Below are 27698 nucleotides of genomic sequence, written 5' to 3' on the forward strand. Positions count from 1 at the left end.
TCTCATCGCTGTGTGGGGCGATGAGTCCGTGCTTTCCGAGCTGCGCTCCAAAAGACGGAATGCAAAGGTCTACGAGAAGATCTCTAAAGCCATGGCAGAGAGAGGATACAGCCGGGATGCAACGCAGTGCCGCGTGAAAATCAAGGAGCTGAGACAAGGCTACCAGAAGACCAAAGTGGCAAACGGACGCTCCGGATCCCAGCCACAGACATCCCGTTTCTACGAGGCACTGCATTCCATCCTAGGTGCGGCCGCCACCACTACCCCACCACTGACCGTGGACTCTGAGGATGGGATATTGTCAACAGCCGGTTCCTCGGACATGTTAGCAGACGGGGAAGATGAGGAAGGAGATGAGGAGGACGAGGCAGTCGACAGCGCTTACAACGCTGATTTCCCCGACAGCCAGGATCTCTTCATCACCCTTACAGAGATCCCCTACCAACCGTCCCCAGCCGTTAACCCGGACACAGAATCAGGGGAAGGATCATCCAGTAAGTGTTTTAAACATCTAAACATTTATTTTTAACAGAACAGGAATATTAACAATAACAACAATGGGTTTCTCATGATTAGTGTGCCCTAGGCGCTTAACGTTTCAGTCCTGGGCAGTGCAACTATTGAAAAAAAATCTAACAATGTCCGGTTTTGCATGATTGTTCTGCCCAAGCCGCTCTACTGTTTAGTCCCTGCCAGTGCAGCTACAGTAAAATGCGGTCTATATGTCCGGGGATAGAGCTGAAATCCTCAATGGACATCTCCACGAAGCTCTCCTGGAGGTAATTGGAAAGCCTTTGCATCAGGTTCCTGGGGAGAGCGGCCTTATTGGGTCCTCCGTAATAGCAGACATTTCCGCGCCAGAAGACAAGCAAGTACTCCGGGATCATTGCCCTGCAGAGCATGGCGGCATACGGCCCTGGTCTTTGCATGCTTTCCCGAAGCATTCTTTGTTTTTCCGTGTCCGAGATCCTCATGAGGGTGATGTCGCTCATGGTGACCTGCTTTGAATTAGGTAGGGGAATGTTAGTATTGGGACTGCTTGCCCGTTCCTTTACAGAACTGTAACCGGCGGTTTACAGCCACGCGGTGGAGGCAGGAGAGGGGCAGCATACAGGGATCTTTCCCTGGGACAGCCGCGAGGGGGTGGGACAGGGGCAGAGCTCATGCTTGCCGGATTGCTGGCAGCAGGGACTGGCATTGCTTTCAATGTGAAAGGAGGCCAGTGCAACTATTAAAGTTTTAAGCAGCCACAAGTCTACGGCTTACCATGTCGGCCTGCTACACAAATTCCGGTGTCCTGCCCCGCTTCTCTGATCTGCACTGCAAGACCCCAGGCACTGAATGCGAAGGCCGAAAATTCGACCTTGTCCTGAGTGCGCATGTGATAGGTGCTGTGCATGGTCTTCTTTACAGAGAAAGACTATGTTCTATGTTCACAACTAAATTTATCTTTCTGAGGAATTCACTCCCTTTTTCCCATTCCCACAGCTGCGACTATCTCCCAACCCAGCCTGGCATCACACTCCCAGAGGCTAGCGCAGATTAGTCGTAGGAAGAAGAGGACACGGGAGGACATGTTCTCGGAACTTATGGGCTGCTCCCGAGCCCAGGCAGCACAGCAGACCCAGTGGAGGGAGAACGGGAGGAGAGGTGGCGGCAGGAAGACCAGCAGGCGACTCAAACGCTGCTTGGACTACTGAGGGAGCAAACGGACACGCTCCGGCGCCTTGTGGATGTTCTGCAGGACCGGAGGCAGGAGGACAGAGCCCCGCTGCAGTGTATCTCTAACCGCCCTCCCCCGCCACCAAGTCCCATACCCCCCTCACCCAAAGTCCAAAGAAGGAGGGGCGGCAGAGTCCGTGAAAACTCTCACTCCACCCCTGCAGACTGCTCTACTACTAGAAGGCTCTCATTCCCCAAAATTTGACAAGTCCTTTCCTTCCCGCCTCACCCAAGCCCCCGTCCCAGTTTCACCCCCCAGTTTCATGTGTAGTTGATAATAAAAAATACGTTTCTGTTAATTACTGTTTCCATCATGTTCTTTAGAGGAGAGTCTGTCTGAAGGGGGGAAAGGGAGTTGGTAATTGGACAGGACAGTCACCTTTAGCAGGGTACAGAGGCGGGGGCAGGTTCAGCAGCAGGGCACACACACATTGCAGTCACTAGTTACGCTGGTCATTCTGGGAGGTGGTTTTAGTGTTCTGTGGGGGGTGGAGGGTGCTCTGTGACTTTGTGGCGGGGGAGGGCAGTTACAGATCTTATGCGGCGGTCCTTATCCTGGATCACAGAGCCACGCAGCAGGGGATCTGTAACCGTCCTCCCCCTGCCACAAAGTCACATAGCCCCCACACACACAGAGTCCCAAACAGGAGGGGTGGCAGGCTCCATTGAAACCACCAGTCCACCACCGCGGAGCCTGTCATTCCTGGAGTTTGGAAGCGTCATTTGCATCACTACACTACACCCGCTCCCCACCACAGTCTGCGTCCCAGGTTCAACACTTTCCCACGAAAACAGTAATAAAGAAAACGGTGTTCATTAACAAAATTCAAGTGATTTTATTTTTAAACGTGTGTTGGAAGGGGGGGAACGGGGTATGTAACTGGAGAGGATACTGAACATTTAGTGGGTAAAGAAACGGGGGCAGGTTCAGCTTCTCTGTACACAAACTGAAAAGTCACTGGTTACCCTGCTCACTCAGGAACCTAGCCTTCAAAGCCTCCCGGATGCACAGCGCGTCCCGCTGGGCTCTTCTAATCGCCCGGCTGTCTGGCTGGGCGTAATCAGAAGCCAGGCTACTTGCCTCAACCTCCCACCCCGCCATAAAGGTCTCCCCCTTGCTCTCACAGAGATTGTGGAGCACACAGCAAGCTGCAATAACAATGGGGATATTGGTTTCGCTGAGATCACAGCGAGTCAGTAAGCTTCTCCATCTCCCCTTGAGACGGCCAAAAGCACACTCCACCACCATTCTGCACTTGCTTAGCCGGTAGTTGAAGAGTTCTTTTTCAGTGTCCAGGGCGCCAGTGTAGGGCTTCATGAGCCAGGGCATTAGCGGGTAGGCTGGGTCCCCGAGGATGACTGTAGGCATCTCCACATCCCCAAGAGTTATTTTGTGGTCTGGGAAGTAAATACCTTCCTGCAGCCGTCTAAACAGACCTGAGTTCCTGAAAACACGAGCGTCATGAACCTTGCCCGGCCATCCGACGTTGATGTTTGTAAAACGTCCCCTATGGTCCACCAGTGCTTGCAGCACCATTGAAAAGTAGCCCTTTCGGTTGATGTACTGGCTGGCCTGGTGGTCCGGTCCCAGGATAGGGATGTGAGTTCCATCTATAGCCCCACCGCAGTTTGGGAATCCCATCGCGGCGAAGCCATCTATGATGGCCTGCGCGTTTCCCAGGGTCACTACCTTTGAGAGCAGTACCTCAACGATCGCGTTGGCCACTTGCATCACAACAACCCCCATGGTAGATTTGCCCACGCCAAAGTGGTTCGCGACTGACCGGTAGCTGTCTGGCGTTGCAAGCTTCCAGAGGGCTATGGCCACTCGCTTCTGGACAGTCAGGGCTGCTCGCATCCGGGTGTCATTGCGCTTCAGGGCAGGGGACAGCAACTCACAAAGTTCAAGGAAAGTCCCCTTCCGCATGCGAAAGTTTCGCAGCCACTGGGATTCATCCCAGACCTGCAGCACTATGCGGTCCCACCGTCCGTGCTTGTTTCCCGGGCCCAGAATCGCCGTTCCACAACATCCACATGACCCATTGCCACCGTGATGTCCTCGGCGCTGGGTCCCGTGCTTTCTGACAGGTCTGTGCTACTCTCAGACTTCAGGCCCTCACCGCGGTGCCGTAGCCTCCTCGCCTGATTTATCTGCATCTGCCTCTGGGAAAGGTGGATGATAAGCTGCGAGGCGTTGACAACGGCCACAACTGCAGCGATGGTCGCAGCGGGCTCCATGCTCGCAGTGCTGTGGCGTCCGCGCTGTCACTGACCAGAAAAGTGCGCGAACTGATTTCCCGCCGGCGCTTTCAGGGAGGGAGGGCGGGAGTGACGGTTGGATGACGACAGTTACCCAAAACCACCCTCGACACATTTTTTTCCCCAGAAGGCATTGGGGGCTCGGCCCAGAATTCCAATGGGCAGCGGGGACTGCGGGAACTGTGGGATAGCTGCCCACAGTGCACCGCTTCCAATGTCGACGCTTGCCCCGTTAGTGTGGACTCACAAAGTCGAATTACTGTCCTTAGTGTGGACACACACGTTCGACTTTGCAATATCGATTCCACATATTCGATTTAAGTAAAATCAAACTACTCTCGTAGTGTAGACATACCCTGAGAGATATGTATCTGCATGCTCTGGTCTCTCCCCAGAACCACAGCACTCTTCCCAGCCAGCCCCATTCTATTTCTGCCTATCTCTGCCAGATTCTGCACAGAAAATCAACATGATTTTAGGATTACTCCCACAACTGATGGATAAATTAAGTAGCACAAAAATACATTTTATTTAGTTCTATACTTCCAACTTCGTTATTCTCATACTGGAAGTTATACTAAAACAAACCCCATAAATATGAATACAAGTTTGGTTTTAGAAAATGAAAAGAAAAAGATTTTGTTATTATAAACTGCTTCCAAAGATCCTAAGCAGCAGAAACTATCATTTTGTAAAGTTCCTGATCAACCTGCAGCCTGAAGTAGAAAGTCAAGAACTGCATCTCAGTTCAGCAAGCATGAGTCTGTCATCCTGTCATGGTTTAAGTCAGGAAAATGATTTGTGCAGTACCACTGATGTTGCACCTGTAGCTGACGATATTTCCAGAGAAACTTTCCTTGAAACCAGCACAGTTGAAGACCTGTGACATGAGCTACAAATCAACAAAGCCACAGATCCCATAGATGATCTAAAAACCCCAAACTCTGTAGATTAACTTGAAAGGAGCAATACTAAAGATCCTAGATGAGCAGGTCAGCAATGGAGTAGGTCGAAGCAGTCATCCTGCTGAAATAGGTTTGAAGTTCTCATCTGATAAGTCACTTTCAAGATTCAGTTTTATGTGAGGGATTTCAATAGGAAGCTACTCTATTTGGCTTCCTCCATCCCAGGCGACTTCAGAATCTAACTTCAGAAGAGTCAAAGGAGGAAGTTCTTAATCTCATGGGGAAAGACTCATATTTTCCTTTAGACTTGGTTCAGGAGATTCTCTTCCAAGATGTATTATTTTACAAAGGACACAGAGGAGTTCAGTTTGTCACATGGATTCCAGAGCTACTTGAATTTCATAGTGTCAAGTTCTCTTGTTGATTTACCAGAAATGGAAATGTTGTTTTGACTCCCTCACCACACCAATTGTAGTGACTAGTGCTGAACGTGCAATGAGCGCACTGACATATTAAAAACTACATGTGTTCAACACTATCACAGACATGGCTGAGTGAGCTTGCTCTCCTTGCAAATGAGAAAGATGTGACAGTGAGGTTGGAGCTGGACAGCATCATAGAACAATCTGCCAAGGAAAAGGGTCACTGTGGTGTGAGGTTTCAATAATTGGAAATACGCAAGCCAGCACAATGTGGGTGAGATTCCACTTTTGTTTAGGCCTGTGAGTTTTATGGGTTTTTTAAACTTTTTATGTTTATAAAAGTCTAAGGCAGTGGTGTTCAAACTTTTCCTTTCATGCCCCCTCTTACAAATAATTGAATATGTCCACGCCCGCCAACACCCCACCCCCTGGGCCGGGAGTGGAGTCATGGCCAAGCCAGGGATTGCAGCCAGGGCCAGGGGCTGGGAGCGGAGCTGCGACCACAGCTAGGGGCAGATTCAGGCTGGGTAGCACTCCCTCTCCGCCCTCCCGCAGACATCCCTCTGTGCGTCACTAGTGGGACACACCCCACAGTTTGGGGACCACTGGTCTAAGGTGACGTGAGTGTTAGGTCCCATGCTGCATGTTTGATGACCATGCTCTGACTCATTAATCTGACCTTGGATCAGACTTGGTTCAATCATGCCTTCTTGCTTGTCAAAGTTATAGTATAAAAGATTCAGGAAAACAAATAGATGAACAGGCACATATACTATTTCTCACAAATAGAGTACCTTACATAATTACTCTGAGTGACCATGCAGGGCTCTGAAGGGGTCTTTTGTATAAAATGTTTGTTTTGTAACATTTTTCTCTTATATATTAGCTCCTCTGGTAGAATATGTTCTTGTGGTTCAAACCTTTAACCAAATTCATAGGCTTTTTCTGCTAGAATTGGTAAAATCAATGTACTGTATGAGGTTGTGCCATCTTTGCTAATGGACCTGGCCCAGTGTCGAGAGTAGGGCATTGGCTCTCTTTTTCCTGAGTGTCAGGCATTAACAGAGGCAGAAAATCTCACTAGCCATGCATTACAAATGTTTGGGACCCTGAAGGTATCATCTCAGTAATCTGCTTTCAACATATCTTTCAAAATTCTAGCCACTGTCTGTCTATATGACTTAATTCTTTATCACATTCCTAAGATCATTTGTTTGTCAGAGTGGCTGCAGGGTACGTAGCTAGGGATGTACTTAATGTTTAGCTGTAGAATTTGGCTGAATACTGAATAACTGGAAATGTTATTTGGCCAAAGCCAAATAATGGATAAAGCAATGATATATTGCAGCAGGATGTCGGACTGAAAAAAAAACATTTCCAGTCGTTAGTCAACTTCACAAAACAGAACATATGAGTTAGAGCACATACATTATGGAAAAAGTACTGCAGATAGAATATCTACTGATGATTAAACCAGTGTACCAGAATCTCAACACACCTCTATGATAATTTGTTTGCATGAAGATATTCATCACTGCTTTTTTTTAAACAAAGTTTGTAGATAGCAAAATAATGCTTTTAATATACAGATTTGCAAGAGTGAGGGCAGTAACAAGCAAAGTTCTTAGATATTACTGTCCTGATCCTGCTTCCTTGAAGTAAATGGGAGTAATATGGTTATTGTTTTGAGTGGGAGTAGGATTGGCCCCTATAGGGAAACCTTAAGCCTGTAGTTTTCTAGGGTTCTATTCCATCCTGAGCAGAAGAGGGATCTGATATTGGGGTAGAGAAATCATAGTGAGAGAGTCTGACATGAAGAGCAAAGAAGAAAGCGAGAGGGTCAGTCGGAAGGACCAAAAGGCAGTGGGATGTTCTCATATCCTCCCCTTCTCCTCCAAACCCATGCCAGCAAACATATCAGATCTGGCCACAAAGAATAGGGATAAGGAGTGACAAAGTTGCAATACTAGTTATTACTGGGGTAGAACAGTGTCACGTCTGAACAATTCATTTTCCCATGGATCTTTGAAGAGTTTTTCAGAAAATTCCGATATCAGGATTTGGTTAAATACACCTCTACCTCGATATAACGCTGTCCTCGGGAGCCAAAAAATCTTACCGCGTTATAAGTGAAACCACGTTATATCGAACTTGCGTTATATCAGGTCGCGTTATATCCGGGTACTCATTCATAGTCAAATCTGAGTGCAGCTCTATACACACAGAGCATCTATTTGTAGCGAGAATGGGAGACTGTGGAAATAGCTGGATTTGGGGGGGAGGGGAACATAGCATCAAAGACCAGATTTGTGGAATAGCATCATTAGTAAAAGTCAAAAGAAATTATAGTTCAGCATTGTAATACAGGGCTGTCTCTGGCATATCCAGTTGCTACAAGACAAATCTGTGTCTAACTGGTGTTCATCCTGTTAACCATTTTTAGCAAGGCTTTAGCTTTTCTAATGACAGTTAAAATCACCAACACAGATGACTGGATCTGGATAAAAACGGAGCTCTAAACTTTGTGTCCGAAGTTCCATGATTCATGAACATTTATAATTTTTTATATCTTCAGTTTTTTCTCTTTCATATGCAGGAACCCAACAAAATGTGTTTTGCCATTGCCTCTGCTTTGGAAATCTATACGAGAAACTAAAAGTATATTGGGGAGATACTCAGTGTTTTGTGGAAGGTTAAACCAAAATGTGCCTCTTGACCAAGAAAGAGGTTCATAAGTTTCCCCTTTGAGGCCTTAGCTGTTGTTTGGACTTCTAAGCAGAAGCATTTAGAATTTAATTTGTGTTTACTCTAACTTGTCTATATTTACATTGGTTTAACTCAAAGTTGGTGAAAATAGTACTTTGTCATCAGTCCAAATAAGAGTTTCCTCTTCTGCAGAAAGGGGTTCACAGGACCAAATTAGATTCCTGCACAATTAATGCATCTCACCAAATTCTTGTAGAGTAGCAAATTAGTTTATAGTGTTTTTCTTGAAAACAAGTTGAAGTGCTGCACATCATGAGAATACAGATGTTTTTATAACACAAGGGTAACTGATTCAATGTTACTGAGTAGAGACATAGTCAAACTGGGATTTTAATAATTTAGATGGAAACAACATGCTTGAAACATTGCTGTGCAATGAAATCTATGTAATTACATGTATTTCTAACAAGTATACAGTTGTAGGCCACATGTCCATTTAACTAGTTTGAGGTTTTTAAAAGCTTCTGAACAGATTCCTCATTTTAGAAGTTCTTAATTTTCTACTCTTAAAAAAAATTATTTTGCTAAAAATGAAAAATATAGATAAATTACAGGTGATTTGCTTTATTGTGTTTGATAGTTCTTTTTACTGTAGCTCACTGCACCTTTCTTGTGTATTATAACATATGCTTTTTCCCAAGAATTATAAGTAATTTTTGTTTCTGAGATTCCTGTTTTAAAATTCCAGCTCATAATCAAGAAGTAGATGCATGACAGCAAATGTAATGGTTGATTAGATGCAAAACTCATCACTGACATTGAAAAATTAAATGTAAAATATAAAAATGTTCATACAATCTATTATCATGTCATGTAAAATATCTATCTTATTGACAAAAGCAATGAAATTAAGAGTTAAGCCTATCCTCATTTTTTATTATCATTTTGTGGTTAGGTACAAAAAAATGCTATAATGGAATAGACTAATAGTCTAACAAGAGTAGTATCCTGTCTGTAATGGAGGCCAATGTAAGACACTTCAGATCAAGACAACAGACTGCTTATAATGCTTCTAATTATTGATATTGTGTGAAAATGATGTCTTTCCTGACCATACATGGTGATCTGTTTAATAGTTGAAGCTTGGTTATTGATAACTGTTATAGCTACAGGAGCCATTATTATATGTATAAATGTCTACCTCTAAGCATACTTATCCTAATAGTCCTAATGTCTGAGGTTAGGTATTGCAGGGTTTTGAGTTGGTCACTTTCACACTATGAGGTATATCCTCTCCAGCAGACCATAACTTCTCTTTTGAAGTTGTGGAATCAATAATGTAATAAATATGACTACACAAATGATGTCAAGCTTTCCTAAGTAGGCCACCAGAATAAATTGCAAAGAATTGAATAATGTACTTGAGCATCTTTCATAACAAGACAAAATCGTTTTCCTATCACAGCCTGAAGTTGTCTTTCCCTCTTCCAGATTTAGTCAGATAAGTGATATCTGGCATTTTTTAAGATCAGATTTGGCTCATAACATCATAATTCATGCATCCAGATACAACTGTTACACTTGAAATTCCCTCATGTTCTAGCTTTACCAGTCCCTGACCTGGGAAGTAAATTCTGGATGAACAGACAAGAAAAAATATGGAAAATGCTGCCAATGCTGATTTAGTCTTCAAGTATTGTAGGTCCAACTGTGCTCAAATATTATTATTGTTTATACAACATAGGTATGCTGGGTGCCTTACCAATATGTAACAAAGACACGTCTCTACCTAGAAGAGCTTAAAATTTAACTTACAGATAGCATAGTGGGGTATGGGGAGTGTAGTATGAGGAGGAAAAGGCGGCAACCATAAAAGGGAGAGATTTTCAAAAGTACTTAAGTTAATTAGGCACCCAGTTCCCATTGAATTTAATAGGAGTTTGGTGCCTAACTCTTTGAGGCCCCTTTGAAGATCCCCCAGATATACTGATGTTATACGCTTGTTATGTTCTGTAGTCCCATCTTTTTATCATATTCACTCTGTTTTATAACTAATTGTACATCTAGACCCCTGTTCCTGAAGGAGTTTGAGTGCACTAGAAATGTCTCTCATTGGCTGGCTGGAGGCAAGCAGCATCTAACTGTATGCAGAAATTGCAGCAGGCCCCTCAGAGCACAAAGATATTTTTATAGTGCCTTGCCAAATATTTTAAGGTTTGCTATTTTCTCTGCCTGATCCCATAACAGTTGGCTTTTGTATCTTGCAAATTGACAGAACCAGCAAATTTCTTAGAGTACCCTGTACTGTAACCGTCCTCAATCCCCGCAGAGTGACAAGAGGCAACTCATTCCTCTGAAAAATAAGAGTAAGGTGGTGTTTAGCCTACTATGGATGATAGCTACTAAAGTAACAAGGATTTGGAAAAGCAGCAAAGAGTAACAAGGATTTGGAAGTATCTCTCTGAAGTCAGACACAAAGAAACCTCAGCTCTCCTATCTACTAGCATATCACCATAGACCAGGCCTGCACAATTCGTAAAGCGGCGAGGGCCATATTACTCCAAAGAAAATAGCCGAGGGCCGAAACCCCCCGGCCGTACTGAAACGCCCCCCCCCCCGCACCACCCAGCCCCGCCGAACCCCATCTCCCCCCCCCCAGCGCCGCCCAGCCCCCGTGTAAGCAAGCAGGACTCACCCCGGCGGCGCCTCCTGCTGGTCTTCTCGGGAATTAGCTCATCCAGCCGTTGGAGGGTCCGGGGGCATTAGCTGCCTTCCCTGCGGAGCCTCTGGCCCCCCGGCCCGCTGGAGCGCAGCCGAGCGGGAGAGGTGCGGGGCTCCCCGGCAGGGGCGGGGAAGTTTATCGGTTTGGGGGACCCTGACCGGCTCCTCGCCCCTGTACGCCGGCCGCCCCGCCTGGGACAAGTCTCGCCCCGGCAGCCCCTCTCCGCCGCGTGTCTCTGATGGGTGGCCCACACCCCCGGGCCGCGCCGCCCACCCGGGCCCTGCCCGCTCCGCGCTGCCCCCGGACGCACCGTGCTGCCCCGTGGGCTGCAGGGCTGGAGCAGCCGCCGCGCTGCACTGCAGCGCTCCCGGCCCCGGCCGGCCATGGCCCGTGTGCCCAGGCTGTTGCACAGGGGCATCTCCTCCCCAGGCCCGGCTCGGGATCCAATGGGGCAGTGAGGGGGCGGGGCGGGGCTGGGGGCAGGGATTTGGGGAGAGATCCAATGGGGGAAGGAGGAGGCGGAGTGGGGCGGGGTGGGGGGTGAGAGCCCCTCCGGGCTCCGCCTGTGCGCCGGAGCAGAGGGCAAAATTGTTTGTTTGTCCAGTGTCCCGACCGAACATCGTTCAGGACGCGGGACAAACAAGCAAATATCAGGACAGTCCCGATAAAATCGGGACGTCTGGTCATCCTAGCGCCGCGTCCAGGAGCAGCCCTGGACAGCGCTGCAGCGGCGCTGCTCCAGAGAGGCCTGAGCTCCTCCCGCTCAGAGCCGTGTGGTAAGAGGGCGGGGCTGCGAGCTGCAGCCGAGCAGCGGGAGCTCACGTCCCGCTGGAGCCAGACCGCTGCAGCGCTGTCCAGGGCCGCTCCTGGACGCGGCGCGCTGGGGCTCTGGGAGACGGGGGAGGCGGGGGTTAGCAGCATGGTAAGGCTCTCTGAGCTGGGCATCCCCCCCCAGCCCTGACCCCCAGCTCCGAGCACAGCCCCTGTGAGCTGAGCAGCCCCCGACCCCATCCCCCAGCAGCCCTGACCCCCAGCTCCGAGCACAGCCCCTCTGAGCCGGACACCCCCTGACCCCAGCCCCCCCCCAGCCCTGACCCCTAGCTCCGAGCCCAGCCCCTCTGAGCTAAGCACCCCCCGACCCCATCCCCCAGCAGCCCTGACCCCCAGCTCCGAGCACAGCCCCTCTGAGCCGGACACCCCCTGAACCCAGCCCCCCCCCGGCCCTGACCCCTAGCTCCGAGCCCAGCCCCTCTGAGCTAAGCACCCCCCGACCCCATCCCCCAGCAGCCCTGACCCCCAGCTCCGAGCACAGCCCCTCTGAGCCGGACACCCCCTGACCCCAGCCCCCCCCCAGCCCTGACCCCTAGCTCCGAGCCCAGCCCCTCTGAGCTAAGCACCCCCCGACCCCATCCCCCAGCAGCCCTGACCCCCAGCTCCGAGCACAGCCCCTCTGAGCCGGACACCCCCTGAACCCAGCCCCCCCCCGGCCCTGACCCCTAGCTCCGAGCCCAGCCCCTCTGAGCTAAGCACCCCCCGACCCCATCCCCCAGCAGCCCTGACCCCCAGCTCCGAGCACAGCCCCTCTGAGCCAGACACCCCCCCCGACCCCATCCCCCCACAGCCCTGACCCCTAGCTCTGAGCCCAGCCCCTCTGAGCTGGACATCCCCCTGACCCGGACATCCCCCTGACCCCAGCCACCGTGAGCTGCGGCTAGAGCCCAGGCCGGATGCCTCCCCCCTCGCTCGGACTTACCAGGTCTGCCTCGTGCCCAGCCAGCGCTTCCCGCCTCAGCAGCCCCGGAAGTGACGCTGGACGCCAGGCAGGAGGCGCGGGAGATGGAGACGCGTGTGCGGGGGGGGGGGGGGCGACCTCACAGCCCACGGTGGGGGGCAGTTTCCGAGTTCACCCCCTGCCCGGGGGGCCGACCTCACAGCCCCGCGCGCCGCGCTCTGACTGCCCTGACAGTCAGAAGCGTGGCTGCCGGGTTCGCCCCCTGCCGGCGGGGGGGGGAGGGGGGGCGACCTCAGCCCCGCGCGCCGCGCTCTGACTGCCCTGACAGTCAGAAGCACGGGGCAGGGGGCGAACCCGGCAGCCGCGCTTCTGACTGTCAGGGCAGTCAGAGCGCAGCGCGCAGGGCTGAGGTCGCCCCCCCCCGGCAGGGGGCGAACCCGGCAGCCGCGCTTCTGACTGTCAGGGCAGTCAGAGCGCGGCGCGCGGGGCTGTGAGGTCGGGCCCCCCGGGCAGGGGGTGAACCCGGAAACCGCCCCCCACCGCTTGCCCGCGGGCCGCGTGTTGTGCAGGCCTGCCATAGACTCATAGATTTTAAGGTCAGAAGGAACCAATATGGTCATCTAGTCTGACCTCCCGCATGATGCAGGCCACAAAAGCTGACCCACCCACAACAGAATCCTCCAGCCTGCGACCCCTGCCCTATGCTGCGGAGGAAGGCGAAAAACCTCCAGGGCCTCTGCCAATCTACCCTGGAGGAAAATTCCTTCCCGACCCCAAATATGGCGATCAGTAGAACCCCGAGCATACAGGCAAGATTCTACAGCCGGACCCTCATTTTACCAGCGATGGCACGTTAATGCCCAATTGACTAAAATCACGTTATCCCATCAAACCATTCCCTCCATAAATTTATCAAGCCTAATCTTGAAGCCAGAGAGGTCATTTCTTTATCCCAATCCAAAAAACAGAGCTAAACAGTAGGTGGAGGGAGAAAAACAGCTATGCTAAAGCACTAATTTAAGTGCAAGCAACTGCTGCCTTCTCAAAAAAAACATTCAAGATTTCTACTGAACTCAACAGGATAACTCAAAGTTTGAGCAGGGAACTGACAAGTTTCTCTATTAATCTCAATGGATGACATGAATTCTGTTTATTGAGGCAAGTGTATTAGTATTCACACTAGCACTTCACTTGAGTTTATAACAAATAGTTCTCTCTGACAGCATGACAGCACACTCTGGCCACGACAGTTTGCAAATTATATGAATCACTCCAATTAGCGTAACCATGATATTCTAAAATCTTTGCGCCAGATTTTCAAAAGTGCTCAGCACCAAGTAGCTCAATGAGGGCTACCAGGGGCTTGGCACTTTTGAAAATCTGTCCACTTCACTTAGTGCATAAATGGGATCTTAGCTCTCCTAATAACTTGACCCCAATTAGGGTGCTGAGCACCTATGAAAATAAAGACCTCAGAACAAATGGAAGTTTATGGTGGTTGGGCAGGAACCCACCCAAGGAACTTGCTTGCAGGCTTTGTGGAATTATGCAACTTCATGGGGAGCAGTTTGGCAGTGCTGAAGATTAACGTAGGGCCGATGACGATGAAGCAGAGAGAAGTCTGTGTAAGTGTCTTGCTATACTCCTTGGAGTGACACCAATCTTTTGGCTGTATGAACAGGAAAGAAGACACTGAATACTGACGGTGGAGGACAAAACCTCTGGTGGCAAGAGTCTGTCCAAACACTGCACTTTATTGCAAATACAGAGCTCCTGAGGGGGGAGGGAACTGTTTCACAAGGGAAACAAACCTCTTGCAAAGGGCTCTAAGAGAGCAAGAGAGAGAACATATGCTCTCCTCTGTGAAAATAGACACAGTGGGAGGATGTGGTAAATTCTGCAAAAGTAGCAGCAGGAAGAACTTTCAATTTCAAAGGGAAAAAACTCTCCTCCACTCCTCTAGACGCGATAGAAATTCTGATTAATTATGATTTTTGTTCAGAGTAGCGGATCCAATGTAGGAGAAACTGTATTATAAGGAAAAGCACTTTCATTATATAAACATGTTGATCCTTCCCCCCCCCACTCCCGTATAATAATCTGGAATTTTTCCAAGAGACGGTAAGAAGTTACCTTGTGCAGTAATGATGGTTCTTCAAGAGGTGTCCCCCTATGGGTGCTCCACTGCAAGCGCGCCCACGTCCCTGCGCTGCCGATCAGAGAACTTCAGCAGCAGTATCCACCACTGACCTCCATTCTTGTATTATTAATTATTTGTATGTGCACTGTCCCATATTTTTATTTATTTCAATGTAAATTATGTACATAACAAAAAGGCATATTCCCTGCTGTCTTTATTGTCTTCCCATATTTTACTGAGAAGGAGTTACCATCATCCCTCAAGAAATGGGAAATTATGGGGTCATTGCCAAAGTGATTTCCCAGTTGTTTTCATGTGTTTGCAAGCTGTTCTCATTCTACAGGCAATGCCAGCCCACAACACACACACACACAGAGCAAGAAGAGGAGTTCTCAAAAATTCTTTTGATGTCTCTGTTCTTCTGGAGAAGGGGATTAAGGGTTAGCCAGGCATTAGGTCTTCTTGCTGTTCCCTCATCTTTGAAGATGACTAATGGGGAAAGTATGTTAGCTGGTCACTCTAGAAAATCCTGGGCTGGCAGGGACCCAGCAAGCAGCCCATGAAGATATCAGAAAGCAGAAGACATTTAAAAGTAAATTGGGGTTTGGAGGATATGTTGGGCTTATTGTGGAGTTATTTTAATCTATGCAAATTGTCTCAGGTATGCACACGTATCTCACTCAAGTTAGCTTTCACACTGACACCCACCCTCAGTAGTTGAATAATACCTGGTTTGGCAGTTGTATGTGATTTTCATATTAATGTCATTAAAACATAATAAAAATAATACTGGGTATTTTTGTAACATCTTATGACTGAGCTCTCAAAGGGCTTTAGAATTTATTTTTTAATGGAGACTCACACCTTTGTGATCCATAACAGAAAAGTGTTATCCCTGTTTCACAGAGGCATAGGGTAGTTAAGTGACTTGCTGAAAGCCACACAGGAAGTCTGTGGTAGGAACACCCTGGCCTTTGTGGCCCTCAGTTGTGTAAATTAATTGCAAGACAATCCTTTGTCCTCTGATTGAGAAAAGAGTGTTAATGACGAAGTAGGAGCTATTGCCTTTTGGAAGTGTTACTGGATCTTTAAAATTCCACCCGAGCATCAGAACTAGGTAGGAATATTCTTGGTGCAATGTCTCAGAGAAAGGATGAGAGAATAGTTCCAGTGAATGCCCAGAAACACCTTTATCATCTGTTTTGAAAGTTAAACTCCCAAGCAATCTAGTGTCGATTCAGTATATGTTTCGATCTCTAAATAATGAATGTATACTGATCCAGTGTGCATTCACACAGGTTAGCAAGGAATGTGAACCATTATATCAAGCTAAGATATAACTGAAAAAAGCACTAAATGGTTTAGATTTGATGAACCAAGATATCTCCATATATAAAAAGTGCTTTATAGTCCTGAAATAATAATAAGTGGCAGAATCCAGTTAAAATTCCAAATATGGAATTACAGGTAGTACCGATGAGATCAGAACGAATCTGTACTCATTAAGCACTATGATGATCTGCATTAAACACTGATTACAACCCGTGATTCCCATCATTTACTCAGTATGTTTTAAAACTGTTAGATCCATTTGCATGAAATTTAGTGGACATTGGGTTGTGTGATGAAAATGAGTCCATTGGACTAATGCAGAGACACTTTGTCCATTACTATACTTAGCTTATACAGTATCTTTTTAACAAGTCAACAAATGAAACTGAAATAACAGTGCAAAGTGCTGAAGCTATTGGTTTAATAGCATACTATTGACCCAGTCTTTTCTCTTGTAAATCTCTCAACCTCGGTTACAATGCTGTCATTTTGTTTTCATTGCTTCATGTGACCTTAACCAGTTTTTTTTTTCTTTTTTCTTTTGGTTAGGATAGCAAACAAACCTAATTGATCTTTTTGAGCTCTGTTATTATAGTGTCCTCAGCATTATAGACGGTCTGGTTCTGCATAACAATGAAAATGCCTACAATTTAATCTAATGAAGACATTTATCTAGAATTGTATCTCCCAATAATATATATTTAAATGGAAGAATGTTTTTCAATTACCTGGATAGTCATGTATAGCAGATCATCTTTAACATCCTCAATTTTAACAAAAGGCATATTTATGAACTCAATAATATTTTCATTAAATGAATTATAGAGGAAAAAGTTTAAATTTACCAGCAGCCAGCAAATAAGACCAAGTTTTAAAATGTTAATTTCTGGAAAAATGCACCATGAAACCAGTGATATACCTGAGATACATCAATGATATTTTCATTCTCTAGACAGACAACCTAAATTCCCTTATAGATTTCCATCACAAATTCTACAACCACCACCCATCCACCAAACTGTTTCTAGAACACTCTGACATCAGCATCAACTTCCTGGCCACCACAATCAACTTCAGTAATGGAATCCCACAGACAATTATATTCAGGAAACCCATGAATCGTCACACTTACCTTCACAGATCCACTCATTACCCCAGACACATCAAGAAGTTTGTTATCTACAGCCATGTACTGTGATACCACAGAATAACACACTTAAAAATGTCTTCACCAAACAACACCACTCGACCAGAGCAGTAGGTCCCATCATGGAACAGGCCACCCCAAGAGAACCTGCTTCAATATGGGAGGGGGAAAAACCCACCAATTGCACACCCCTAGTAGTCACCTCTACACCATACTGGTGCCTATATAGGATATCGGTGTACAGTTACAACCCATATAAGGACCACATCCTTAAAGAAATCTTTCATGAACCCCCTCTTCTGGCCTTCAAACAACAACCTCGCCAAGCTCATCATCAGAAGCAAGCTTCTGGCAGACCGGGACTGACCCACTCAAAGCAGCACCAGACCCTGTCATAACAACAGATGCAAAATCTGCAGACATATTTCCACTGTTACGATGATCAACACCCCGCACAACATACCTTTCAAGAACCACGGGTCCTACACATGCCTATCACAACACATGGTGTACCTCATCCAGTGTATCTCACAACACATGGTGTACCTCATCCAGTGTATCTCACAACACATGGTGTACCTCATCCAGTGTATCAAATGCCCCAACAACAACTATGTGGATGACACCAAACAATTGCTATGCTCTTGAATGAACTCTCACAGAAAAATAAAAGACAAAGACACCCTATCACCTAGGGGCAAATACTTTTCATGAAATGATCAATCCATATCTGACCTCTCAGTCCTTGTCCTCACAGGAAACCTGGCCAACCTCTTCAAAAGACAAGGCTGGGAGCTTAAATTCATAGGTCTGCTGGACACTAAAATTATGGACTCAATATTGACACTAGCTGTTGTAATGAGACACAAAATCTGTAACTCATTAACCCTCCTTTGTACTATGACTGCAGAGGTGTTAGTTGCTCACTTCATCTTGAATTGTCTCTTGCAATATGTGTTAACTGCTTATGCTTAACAAACTGTTCCACCTTGAAACTCTAATTACCTTTCCCAGACCTGAAGAAGAGCTCTGTGTAGCTCAAAAACTTCACCAATAGAAGTTGAATTAATAAAAGAGATAACTTAGAGAATATTTTTTCACTTCAAGGTCCCAGAAACACAGACAAGGTTTTCATCTCAAGGCCAAAAGACCAAAAACATCAAGACACTTGATCACGGCCTTGGATAGACCAAGAGACTACTTACACTTGATCTTACCTAACTGACCTTGTCTCTCTCCTATCCTAGGACCAATAGTGCTACAACAACACTGCAAACAGTTTCTTACTCTGAAAGATAGTGTAGTCTTACATCAGTTCGTATGTAGCTGTATACACTCAGGCAAAACATTTAAACATCCCAGCATGGGTATTTCCATTTAAATCTGATTACAGTGAAATAAAACTATAGCTATTAAAGGCTTAGGAGAACTACAAATACAAGCAGTAAAAAAAGACAGTTAGTAAATGAGGTAGTAAAACATTTGAGCAGGGCAAACAGTTTATAGCGCTCAGCCTTCCTGTAGCAGACTGTTCTATTCACTACAGACCCATGCACTGTTCCCTGAACTGCACTTAAACCTGCAATTAACCTTTCACGCCTAATGAAGCTGTTTTGCTGGAAAATTAAAATATATAGTACTGCCTGCTTTTACAGAGACTGGGAGGAGAGCATCTCAAAATGAATGACTTTTCAGAGCCTTTTTGTTGAAAAGCAAAATTAAAGTGCTGTGTTTGTATACAAATTGAGAATGCACTTTGCAAGGCAATCTCATTTGATGTGCTGTATTTTATTCCTGTACTTATTAATTGTTTTGCATAATTGTTAAAACAACAACAACAGTGTACCCACACACCAGTAATTTTATGATTAGGCAGTTACTGCTTGACAATCAACTATTACCATTTAACTTCCATTAGGAAAGATTATATTTCTAAAAAAAGATAACCAAGTTCATATTGTTTTCTCTCATATTTTTCTCATTGTGAATGCATTTGTCTTTAAAAACCTGTATACTTTACAGTGACATATTTGGCAGAAGTCCCTTTTAAATTACCGTATCTTTCCATGCATATCTGTAAAACAAGTTACAGATTGTTTTTTTCAACAAGGATTATGAAAATAACCTGACCTAGTTCTATGCAGCTAAAACCAATTGGACTTAAAAATAGATCTAGTTCTGTGACTGGACTTGAATTTCCAGACCTCAGACCATTAGAGATTCTTCTCTGTGCCTGGATGCTCTTTACTGATGCCCTACCCACAGATAAGAAGAAACGAGATAATGTTGTGGTTTGGCAAATATTAAGGCTATGTCAGAAAATGTATGTCGCTCAGGGGTATGAAAAAAACACCCTGCAGAGCGACATAAGTTTCGCCGGCATCAGTGGTAGTGTGCACAGCGCTACATCGGCGGGAGAGCTTCTCCCACCTCCATAGCTACTGCCGTTCATTGGGGGTGGTTTGATCATGTCAACGGAAGAGTCCTCTCCCATCGGCATAGAGCAGCTACATAAGAGATCTTACAGCGGTGCAGCTGCCTCAGTCCAGCTTTGCCTTTGTAAGGTCTCTAGTTTAGACATAGCCAAATATCTAAAGAACACAGGTAAACTAAACTGGCCGTGAAACCGGAGGTGACAGATGTTGAGCATCATAGGATGTACATTTCCAGCTTTAATCATCTTAGTTTTTTGACATTTTAGGAACAAAAGCCTACAAATAAAGGTAAAGTTTACAATAAATATTTAAACCTCAGCATTTTTATCAAACCTTCAGTTGTATTTTGATGTAAATTCTGCTTGCCTGAAGCGTCTGTGCATCATCTTGACTTGGTAAATGAAATTCCTTTAGACCGCCAGTCTGAAATAATGAATTGTTCCCCTAGTTAATTGTATTGCTTTGATAACAAGGAACTGTGCTGGGCCTAGAGAACACAATAAGTAAATTTCATCAGATGATTTGTGTGACGTTTTGAAAAATGATCTTCTGGAGTGACCTGATTTTAATGGAACTCTAACAGCATGCCAGCGTGTCCCAGTAATAAGCATTAGATTTGAAGGAAACAGTGTTTCCTGTATGTTAGTTATGCAGAATGGGATGAGCAGCATGCAACCAAGCATACTAAAAAAAAAAAAAAATCACATAAGAATAATTGGAAGATGTGTTTTCTTCCTAATATACAATCCATTTAACATACTAGCTAAGCCTAGCTGTTAAACACAGAGTAACATATAGGGAAGCATCAAAAATGTCACTTAGATTTTATCCCCGGCTTTAGTAACACTAGATACGCTAATGTTTTAAAGGTGCCTCAAAGGTATCTTATAATTTCATATATCAGTGTCCAATTTTAGGGATCGCTAACTAATGCCAGGAAATATATATGTGTGTGTATGTGAGAAAAATTACTTGCATATCCTGAAACATAAAAATTATAACTGCACTTAACACTTATACAGAATCTAGCACTTTGCATTTTCAGAGTTGTATGCACGTTAACTAATTAAATCTTGCAACATCCTTGTGAGATAGGGAAGATACTATTACAGTTTTGGATTAGCACAGAATTTCCAGTATATCGGCAACCGGACCCAATTGGTTTCTTTCTGACAATGCATTTGGCATAAGTAAAGCAGACTGTAGAGTCATAAAGAAACACTGAAAATTATACCTTTTCACTTATAATCAGCTAGGTGATGCAGTGAGATAATGTGTGAGGAATTACACTTAAAATTGGATTTTGTGATAGATCCATGTAAAAACAATAATACATGTTATTTGTTACAAATACTGGAAGCTATTTTAAAAGGTCCTAGATTGGATTAGCAGTGGCACTTTCTGCAACTAAGGTGCATTAAGTGAGCTTTAAGGAGAAGCCTGTACTGTGTTTGTCCACACTATTTTAATTCGTTATGGTTATATTGGTCCCTGAATGTTGTGAAATCAAGAATCAGTTACTCCATCAGAGTTTGAAAAATAAAACAATGTGTTTTTGTGACCTGTTGCTGCTAATATTTTACATAAACTATTACCATCATGTTTTACTATCTGTTAACAACCCATCTATAATTTCTCTGATTTTATGTCTCCTATGATAAGACCTCTGATATACCGAGATCAGATCATTTTTCATTCTCATCCTTATTTTTAATTCCCCAAAGCCATTAACAATTTCACACCACTGGCCAAGCGAATGGGACAAGTTTATAAAGAAAGTACATGTTTTGTACTAAAAATGTCTATCTGTTTTGCTGAGGCTGTGTTTAATGGTTTTCTTAAAGCTGGTCTCTTTCTTTGATTAAAGCTATTTGGACTAAAAACATCCTTTGATTACAGTTCTAGTGAAATATTGTAAAACAACTAGTTTACTTCTTCATTCTACTATGTTATCACATCTGTTTCCCTTTAAAATATTAGGCTAATTCTGTTTTTATGCAGATGAACTCCAGTATTAAAGTTACTTGCTGTGTAAAAGGTTTGTAGATGCTTACAAGTTGTCTATCACTTTTTCTTGCACTTGGTTTTCCACAATCCATGTAGCTTTTACTTTAGTACGTATATTAGGAAGTCACAGACACCAAGTATGGACAGACTGCAAGCCTACCAATATGTTTCTTTGATAAACGAGTGTTGCAAGGTTCCACACAGTATAATTGAAAACAGAATTTGGCCTGAAGGCTTTATTTGGTTTCTACCATGCTCACACCGTTTACAAAAAATTACAAGTTTCTTTTTGTTGTTGTCATTTATATTACAGTAGCACCTAAAATCTCAACTGAACGCAGGGCACCACTGTGCTAGGCACTATGGAAACACATAGTAAGAGACAGTCCCTGTCACAAAGAACTTCTGTCTACATAAACAAGACAAACAAAGAAAACAGAGGCACAGAGTGGTGAAGTGGCTTGCCCAAAATCACATAGGAGGTCAGTGGCAGAGAAAAGATGGAACCGAGGCCTTCTCATTTCCAACCTAGTGTCCTATCACCACACCACACTGCCTTTCCCCCCTCTTTTGTTCCCAATTACAAGAAAAACATCTTAGATAATAGGAAAATGTTTGTTAGCTTCCCATCTCACTTTGAAATAGCTGATGACTTGCTGGAAAAGTACAAAAGACTGGACATGAAAGGAACCAACACAGTGCTGTGGAAGTCTTCTCACCACTGGGCACTAAATTGTGTTTTGTTTTGTTTTTTTTATTTTTCTTACAGGTCTTGCAATTGCAAGTGCCTTGATAGACATTTCCCAACAGAAGCCTGCAGACAGTAAAGATAAGAGTTCAGGAGTCAGAAATCGAAAACATCATCTTTCAACACGTCAAGGAACTTGTGTGTGAGGTCCAGAAAATGCACTTGTACATTCTGTAATGTTTTCCTTTTAAATGGCTTCCATTGAAAGCTATACTACAGCCTCAGTTTTTCTGGAGGCAAACCTATGGATTATGATGATGAAGATGATGATGATGATAAGTAATGTGTCCTGTTATATTCACACTTGCAGCCTGCTATTCCCCACAGCAGAACAACCTTATGGCAAATATGAGTCTATTTGATGAGTCTATTTAGAAATAAACTAAATACTTGTCTTGATGCTGAGTATATATTGAGGTGGGGTGGGCATTGAGTACATCTAGGAAAGACTACACATTGTTTTGTAATGTAGAAGGAAATTGTATAATTGAAAACTAAACTATTCACAGGACACTAAAAGACATTTTTGTAGAGCTTAATGTAATGGTGAGAATTGTATGGTTTTCTTCTCTTAACTGGAGTTAAAATACCCTTACAGAAAGCAGGAACTGAAGATGCTGTTGTGGATTTAGGGGTTGTTTTATCATTGCCCAAATCTGAAGGTAGATTTTGAATTAAGCAGTATGTAGGTGTAGCCAAGCAAAACAGCAAATATATATTTTGATGATCATATTATATAAAAACCTGATTAAAGCATATCATGTTTTTTTTTTACCTTCTTAAAGGCCCTGACATGCAATCTGGGCTACAACAGGATGATGGGTGGACTTCAGTATTTCACTTCATAAGAAGTTTATTAGAATTCTGACTGACGTGTATTGTAAAGAGTACATGTTGGTCTTCCATACCAACCAATTATCAGAGCTGATTGAGCATGAAAAATTCTATCCTGAAATCAAGTTTCCTTTTTTTCCAAAAGCTCTCTCCAAGATTGCAAGCCTAAGGAGAATTTAACTTGCTGTTACTTTGCAGTAGTATACTTGCTTCTGCTTCAATACTGTAATATTCTAAAGTGACTGTAAATCATTGTCCTCACCTCCCAGCAAAAAGGTTGCACCTCAAATAGCACATTGACCCATCCATAATAATAATTAATAATAAATTATGATCTTCCTCTGACCTTCCTTTCCCAGCTGCAGAATTTCATCTGATCTTCACTTTCATCCTATTTAAAGAAATATCCTGCATACAAAATTCATATAATCATAAACTTCCAAAAGCCAGCTTGATTCCAACAGTGGTTCTCAGATCATCCATCCAATATGGGACCTCACCAAATCAATGCTCAACAACAACAAAAAAGCTAACAGAAAGGCATCCTCTCTAGTAGGCATTAGTCTAACAAGCTTTGGGGAGCTAGTTCACCATGGTAAAAATTCCAGCAAACAGCTTCATATGGCCCTCCTCACTGTATTTTCAGTGAGTTATAATTCTGAAATACAGCAAAAGAAAAAGAGACTGTTAAGGGGAAGGAGGTAGCAGATGGGTCTTATTCTCATTTATGCATTAAACGTTGATGATGGTTTATGTGAAACCAATAGTTTTGTTAGCTCTTGCTCGGAAGTGAAGTTTATCACCTCCACCATTGCCAAGGTGCTAATGTAGGAGAGAGCCAGAGAGGTATAAATGCCTCTTGTATATGATAGAGTTTTGGTAAATATGAAAGATATAAAAAAAATTGATGTTTACTACGATAGCTGTATTTTTCATTTTCTTTTTTATTTCAGGAAGGTGATGACATTTTACTGTTTACAGTTGACTACATAGTTACTTGCATGCCATGGTGGTGCAGTAGCAGTAATAAAGCCCTGTTGTGAGTTGATAGTGTTTATTTTGTAATGCCATTCATACATAAAACTATTCCACTTAATTTGGATGAGGACTGAATGTAAAAATTAAATAAATATTAAAAGGAATGGTTGTACAGGATTATTAGGTTGCATCTTACCATGACTGCTATATTGTTTTGACAAATTGTGCATTTATAAATTATGCTATAATTATTCCTTAGCTGGCATGATTGTTTCAGTATTTTCCTATCTTAAAATATGACTGATTCTTAAGCTAAAATAATGCCATCATGATATTGTGTTTTTATTGACTATTCTGACCTCACTCCTTTATTTCTTAAAACCTAAAATTCATTTTTAAAGATTCTTTTGTGAATTTTCAGTCAATGCTACTTAAAACCTGGAAAAAAGAGTCTTCTGAAAATAGCTCCTTCTGTCAGTTTTAATGCGGAACTGCTTGAAGGAAAATAAGCCAGTAGAACTGGTGTGCATGGTGAATTAGCCATTCAAAAAGAAAAGAAATAAACCACTTGTCTGGAAATTTTCCCTAATTCTGTAATATCTTTCTGTCGAAACATTACACATGAGAAATATACATTTCTTTGTGTGTACCTGAGACCCACGGTACACAGGGCATGTATTCTACAGAGCAATTTCTCTGACTGGAATCCCCCAAGTGGGAATTGCATCTACCTGTAGTCACCTGGAGTTTGATGTTACTTGAAAAGTAAATTTAAGTTTAAATGGATTATAATGTTTATTGTAGCACTTGAGATGGGCAGGTATTCATTAGGCATTTTATAAAGTTATCAGTTAAAAGCATGTTGTTTTTATTGTTCAGATAAAATACCAGTGTCATGGGGTCATTCAACATTTTCATTATATTCAGAGTACTTTTTCTAACACTTCCGTGATCATTCTTCTCCCAGGCTTCCTGCATACAAATTAGTAAAAGTAAATGCATTAAAGAGAAATATTAATTTAATGGTTGCCATTAAATGGAAGTTTGCAATAGGAATCAAACCACAGTATCTGAGTAACTATGGTTACTTTGTTTTAGATCTATGAAAATACTGATGTGTCCCAGTGCCACACTGTGCCAATTGTTGGCAAATACTGACTCTTAATGGTGACCACAGTACACTGGGTGACAGATATTCTCATTTGCTTTATGCTCAAAAATGTTCAATGCTCTGCTCCCAGCATATTTTTTGAACTCTGGATCAAATTCAGAAAATGTTGAGTGACCCTTTGTAACTTTAGTGTGATTTATGTTGGACTAAGAATACAGGGCTAAAAACTGATCTGAATAGTGGCCCTGTGGTGAAATTCTGACCATCAGGATTCGATATCTGTATTTATTTTCTTTGCAAACCAGTCATTGATACTACTGGGGGGAAATTCACAGCTATAAATTACTGTTCAAAGCAAAGCAACAGATATATTGCATACTGTAGCATGGGTGAACCAATCTCTCCATTTCTCGGGTGTGTGTGTACCCTCTCATGAAGCTACTTGAATATAGTCTGTGTAAATAAGTTACATTTCAGAATGCAATGAATTCTAGTAATTATATTTCTTTGTAAGAGACAGATGTATATCTTTAACTGGGCAAGTTCAGATTTACATCTGACTGCATTTTTTTCACAGGGGGGCCCTCTATTTATATAGTAGAACCAAAAATGTAGAACATTGGAAAAGTTTGGATCTTAATATATAGAGTCTGATGTATAAAATCAGCAGCAAAGATTATTTTCCCAAACAATTTACACTGTAGGTCTGGAATCCTGAGGGTAAGAATTTTGGGATCACTTGAACAACGGTTAAATTTTTAGGCCTAATAACTTTGACAGTATTCATCTAGATTACACAGTCATTATGTACTTAATTTGATTACCAGTTGTTTTTTTTAAAACCACCTGAAGGGTTTCTGGACAATAAAGGTAAAGTCTCTGTTAAAAATATTAAGCTCTCTCTCGTTTTTCACGTGAGCCATCTAATCAAGATTGCATGGCATTTATATAGGAAATCATCATGAAGACAAATCTCAAATGGACGAAGCGTCCTTGCAGGTCGAGCACCACCTGGTTCGATCTCTGGCTCAGTCCCTAAAATAATCTGGCTGGATGTTCAGTCTCTATTCAGTCATGTAAAAAATAAATGGACCTTAACTTTTCAGCCTCGAGGATGCAGCATTTCCTGATGTGAAATACTGATGCTTGCGTCAGCTGATATCTGTAGGAGGACATCTAAGCCAGTAGACAGTAAAGCTATTTTGAATACATCTGACAAATAAATATTGCTTATAGGAACAATAACCAGAACCCTAGATAAAGCCTTTCCAACATCTCAGATTAATGAACATTTTTTCATTTATTTTCCATAGACCTGATTCTGCCATCTTTGCTCACAGTGATCATGTGTTCAGTTGAGTAGAGCTATTTTGTGACCTCTTCTGTGCCAATGTAATGGCTCATCGAGAGCTGTTGCAAACTGGAGCAATTTGGAGCAGGGCCAGAATTTGGGAGTTGCAGAGTGGACCTCTCACCCATACCCAGAGTAAGGAGGGCACAATGGTGAATCTGGCCCCTTGTGTTTCAATTTGGGCATCCAAAATCTGAGGCTAATTTTGAAAATGTGTGCCTTAGCCTTTCTGTGTGTCAGATTCTCTCTCAGTCAAGTTGTGATTTAAACAAAAACAACTCAAAAGGGTATTTTGAGGCTTCGTTTATTAATGTCTGCAAAGCATTGATGCTTTGATGGATGGCACTACGGAAGTGCAAAGCATTACTATTTTCAGTGCAAGTTGGCAGCAAGAGATTTGCTTTCTGGAGAGATCAGCTTGTTTGATTTACAGTCACTGTTTAAAAGTGAAGGCCAGTTGGAAGGATACCATTAACAGCACTTGTTCAGCTTAAAATATTTTTATTTCAGCCACAAAATAAACTTCCTGTAGTGTAAATAAAACTTAAAGCAATGAACAGTAGGATATTCTACTTCTCATGCTTCCTCACTGAAGAGTGTAGGGAGCATCATATTAATGTGAAGGCCACCTCACATGAGTTGGGATACAGAAACCTGCTGTCCACCATTTATTTATACACTATGTACATGCTCAGAAATTTACATATGTCTCGAGTGGCCAGGGAGATTGAAGTGACTTCTGGGTACTCACTTCAGCAGGTGGGTATTGTAGTTGTAAGAACGCTTGATAGAGATCTTGTAGGTGTTTGTCTCTGTCTGGAGCAAATGTGATTGTATCGTAGAGTTTAGCTGTAGACCACACCACTCGATCCATTGTGAAAAAGTGAAACAGATTGACAGAGCCAGATGAGTACCCAGAAGTCACCTACTACAGAACAGGCCCAACAAAGAAAGTAACAGAACGCCACTAGCCATCACCTTCAGCCCCCAACTAAAACCTCTCCAGCGCATCATCAAGGATCTACAACCTATCCTGAAGGACAATCCATCACTCTCACAGACCTTGGGAGACAGGCCAGTCCTTGCTTACAGACAGCCCCCAAACCTGAAGCAAATACTCACCAGCAACCACACACCACACAACAAA

General features: G+C 43.7%; 1 protein-coding gene across 1 annotated transcript in view; it reads left to right on the forward strand.

Moving 5' to 3' along the window:
• Positions 1–22423, forward strand: part of ATRNL1 (attractin like 1) — a 1044719-nt gene extending 1022296 nt beyond the window's left edge. Inside the window, exon 29 of the mRNA XM_065407744.1 lies at positions 22299–22423. Coding sequence (XP_065263816.1) covers positions 22299–22423 — 125 coding nt within the window. The remainder of the gene's footprint in view (positions 1–22298) is intronic.
• Positions 22424–27698: the final 5275 nt, after the last annotated feature.

This window comes from Emys orbicularis, chromosome 7, assembly GCF_028017835.1.
Source record: "Emys orbicularis isolate rEmyOrb1 chromosome 7, rEmyOrb1.hap1, whole genome shotgun sequence".
NCBI lineage: Eukaryota > Metazoa > Chordata > Testudines > Emydidae > Emys > Emys orbicularis.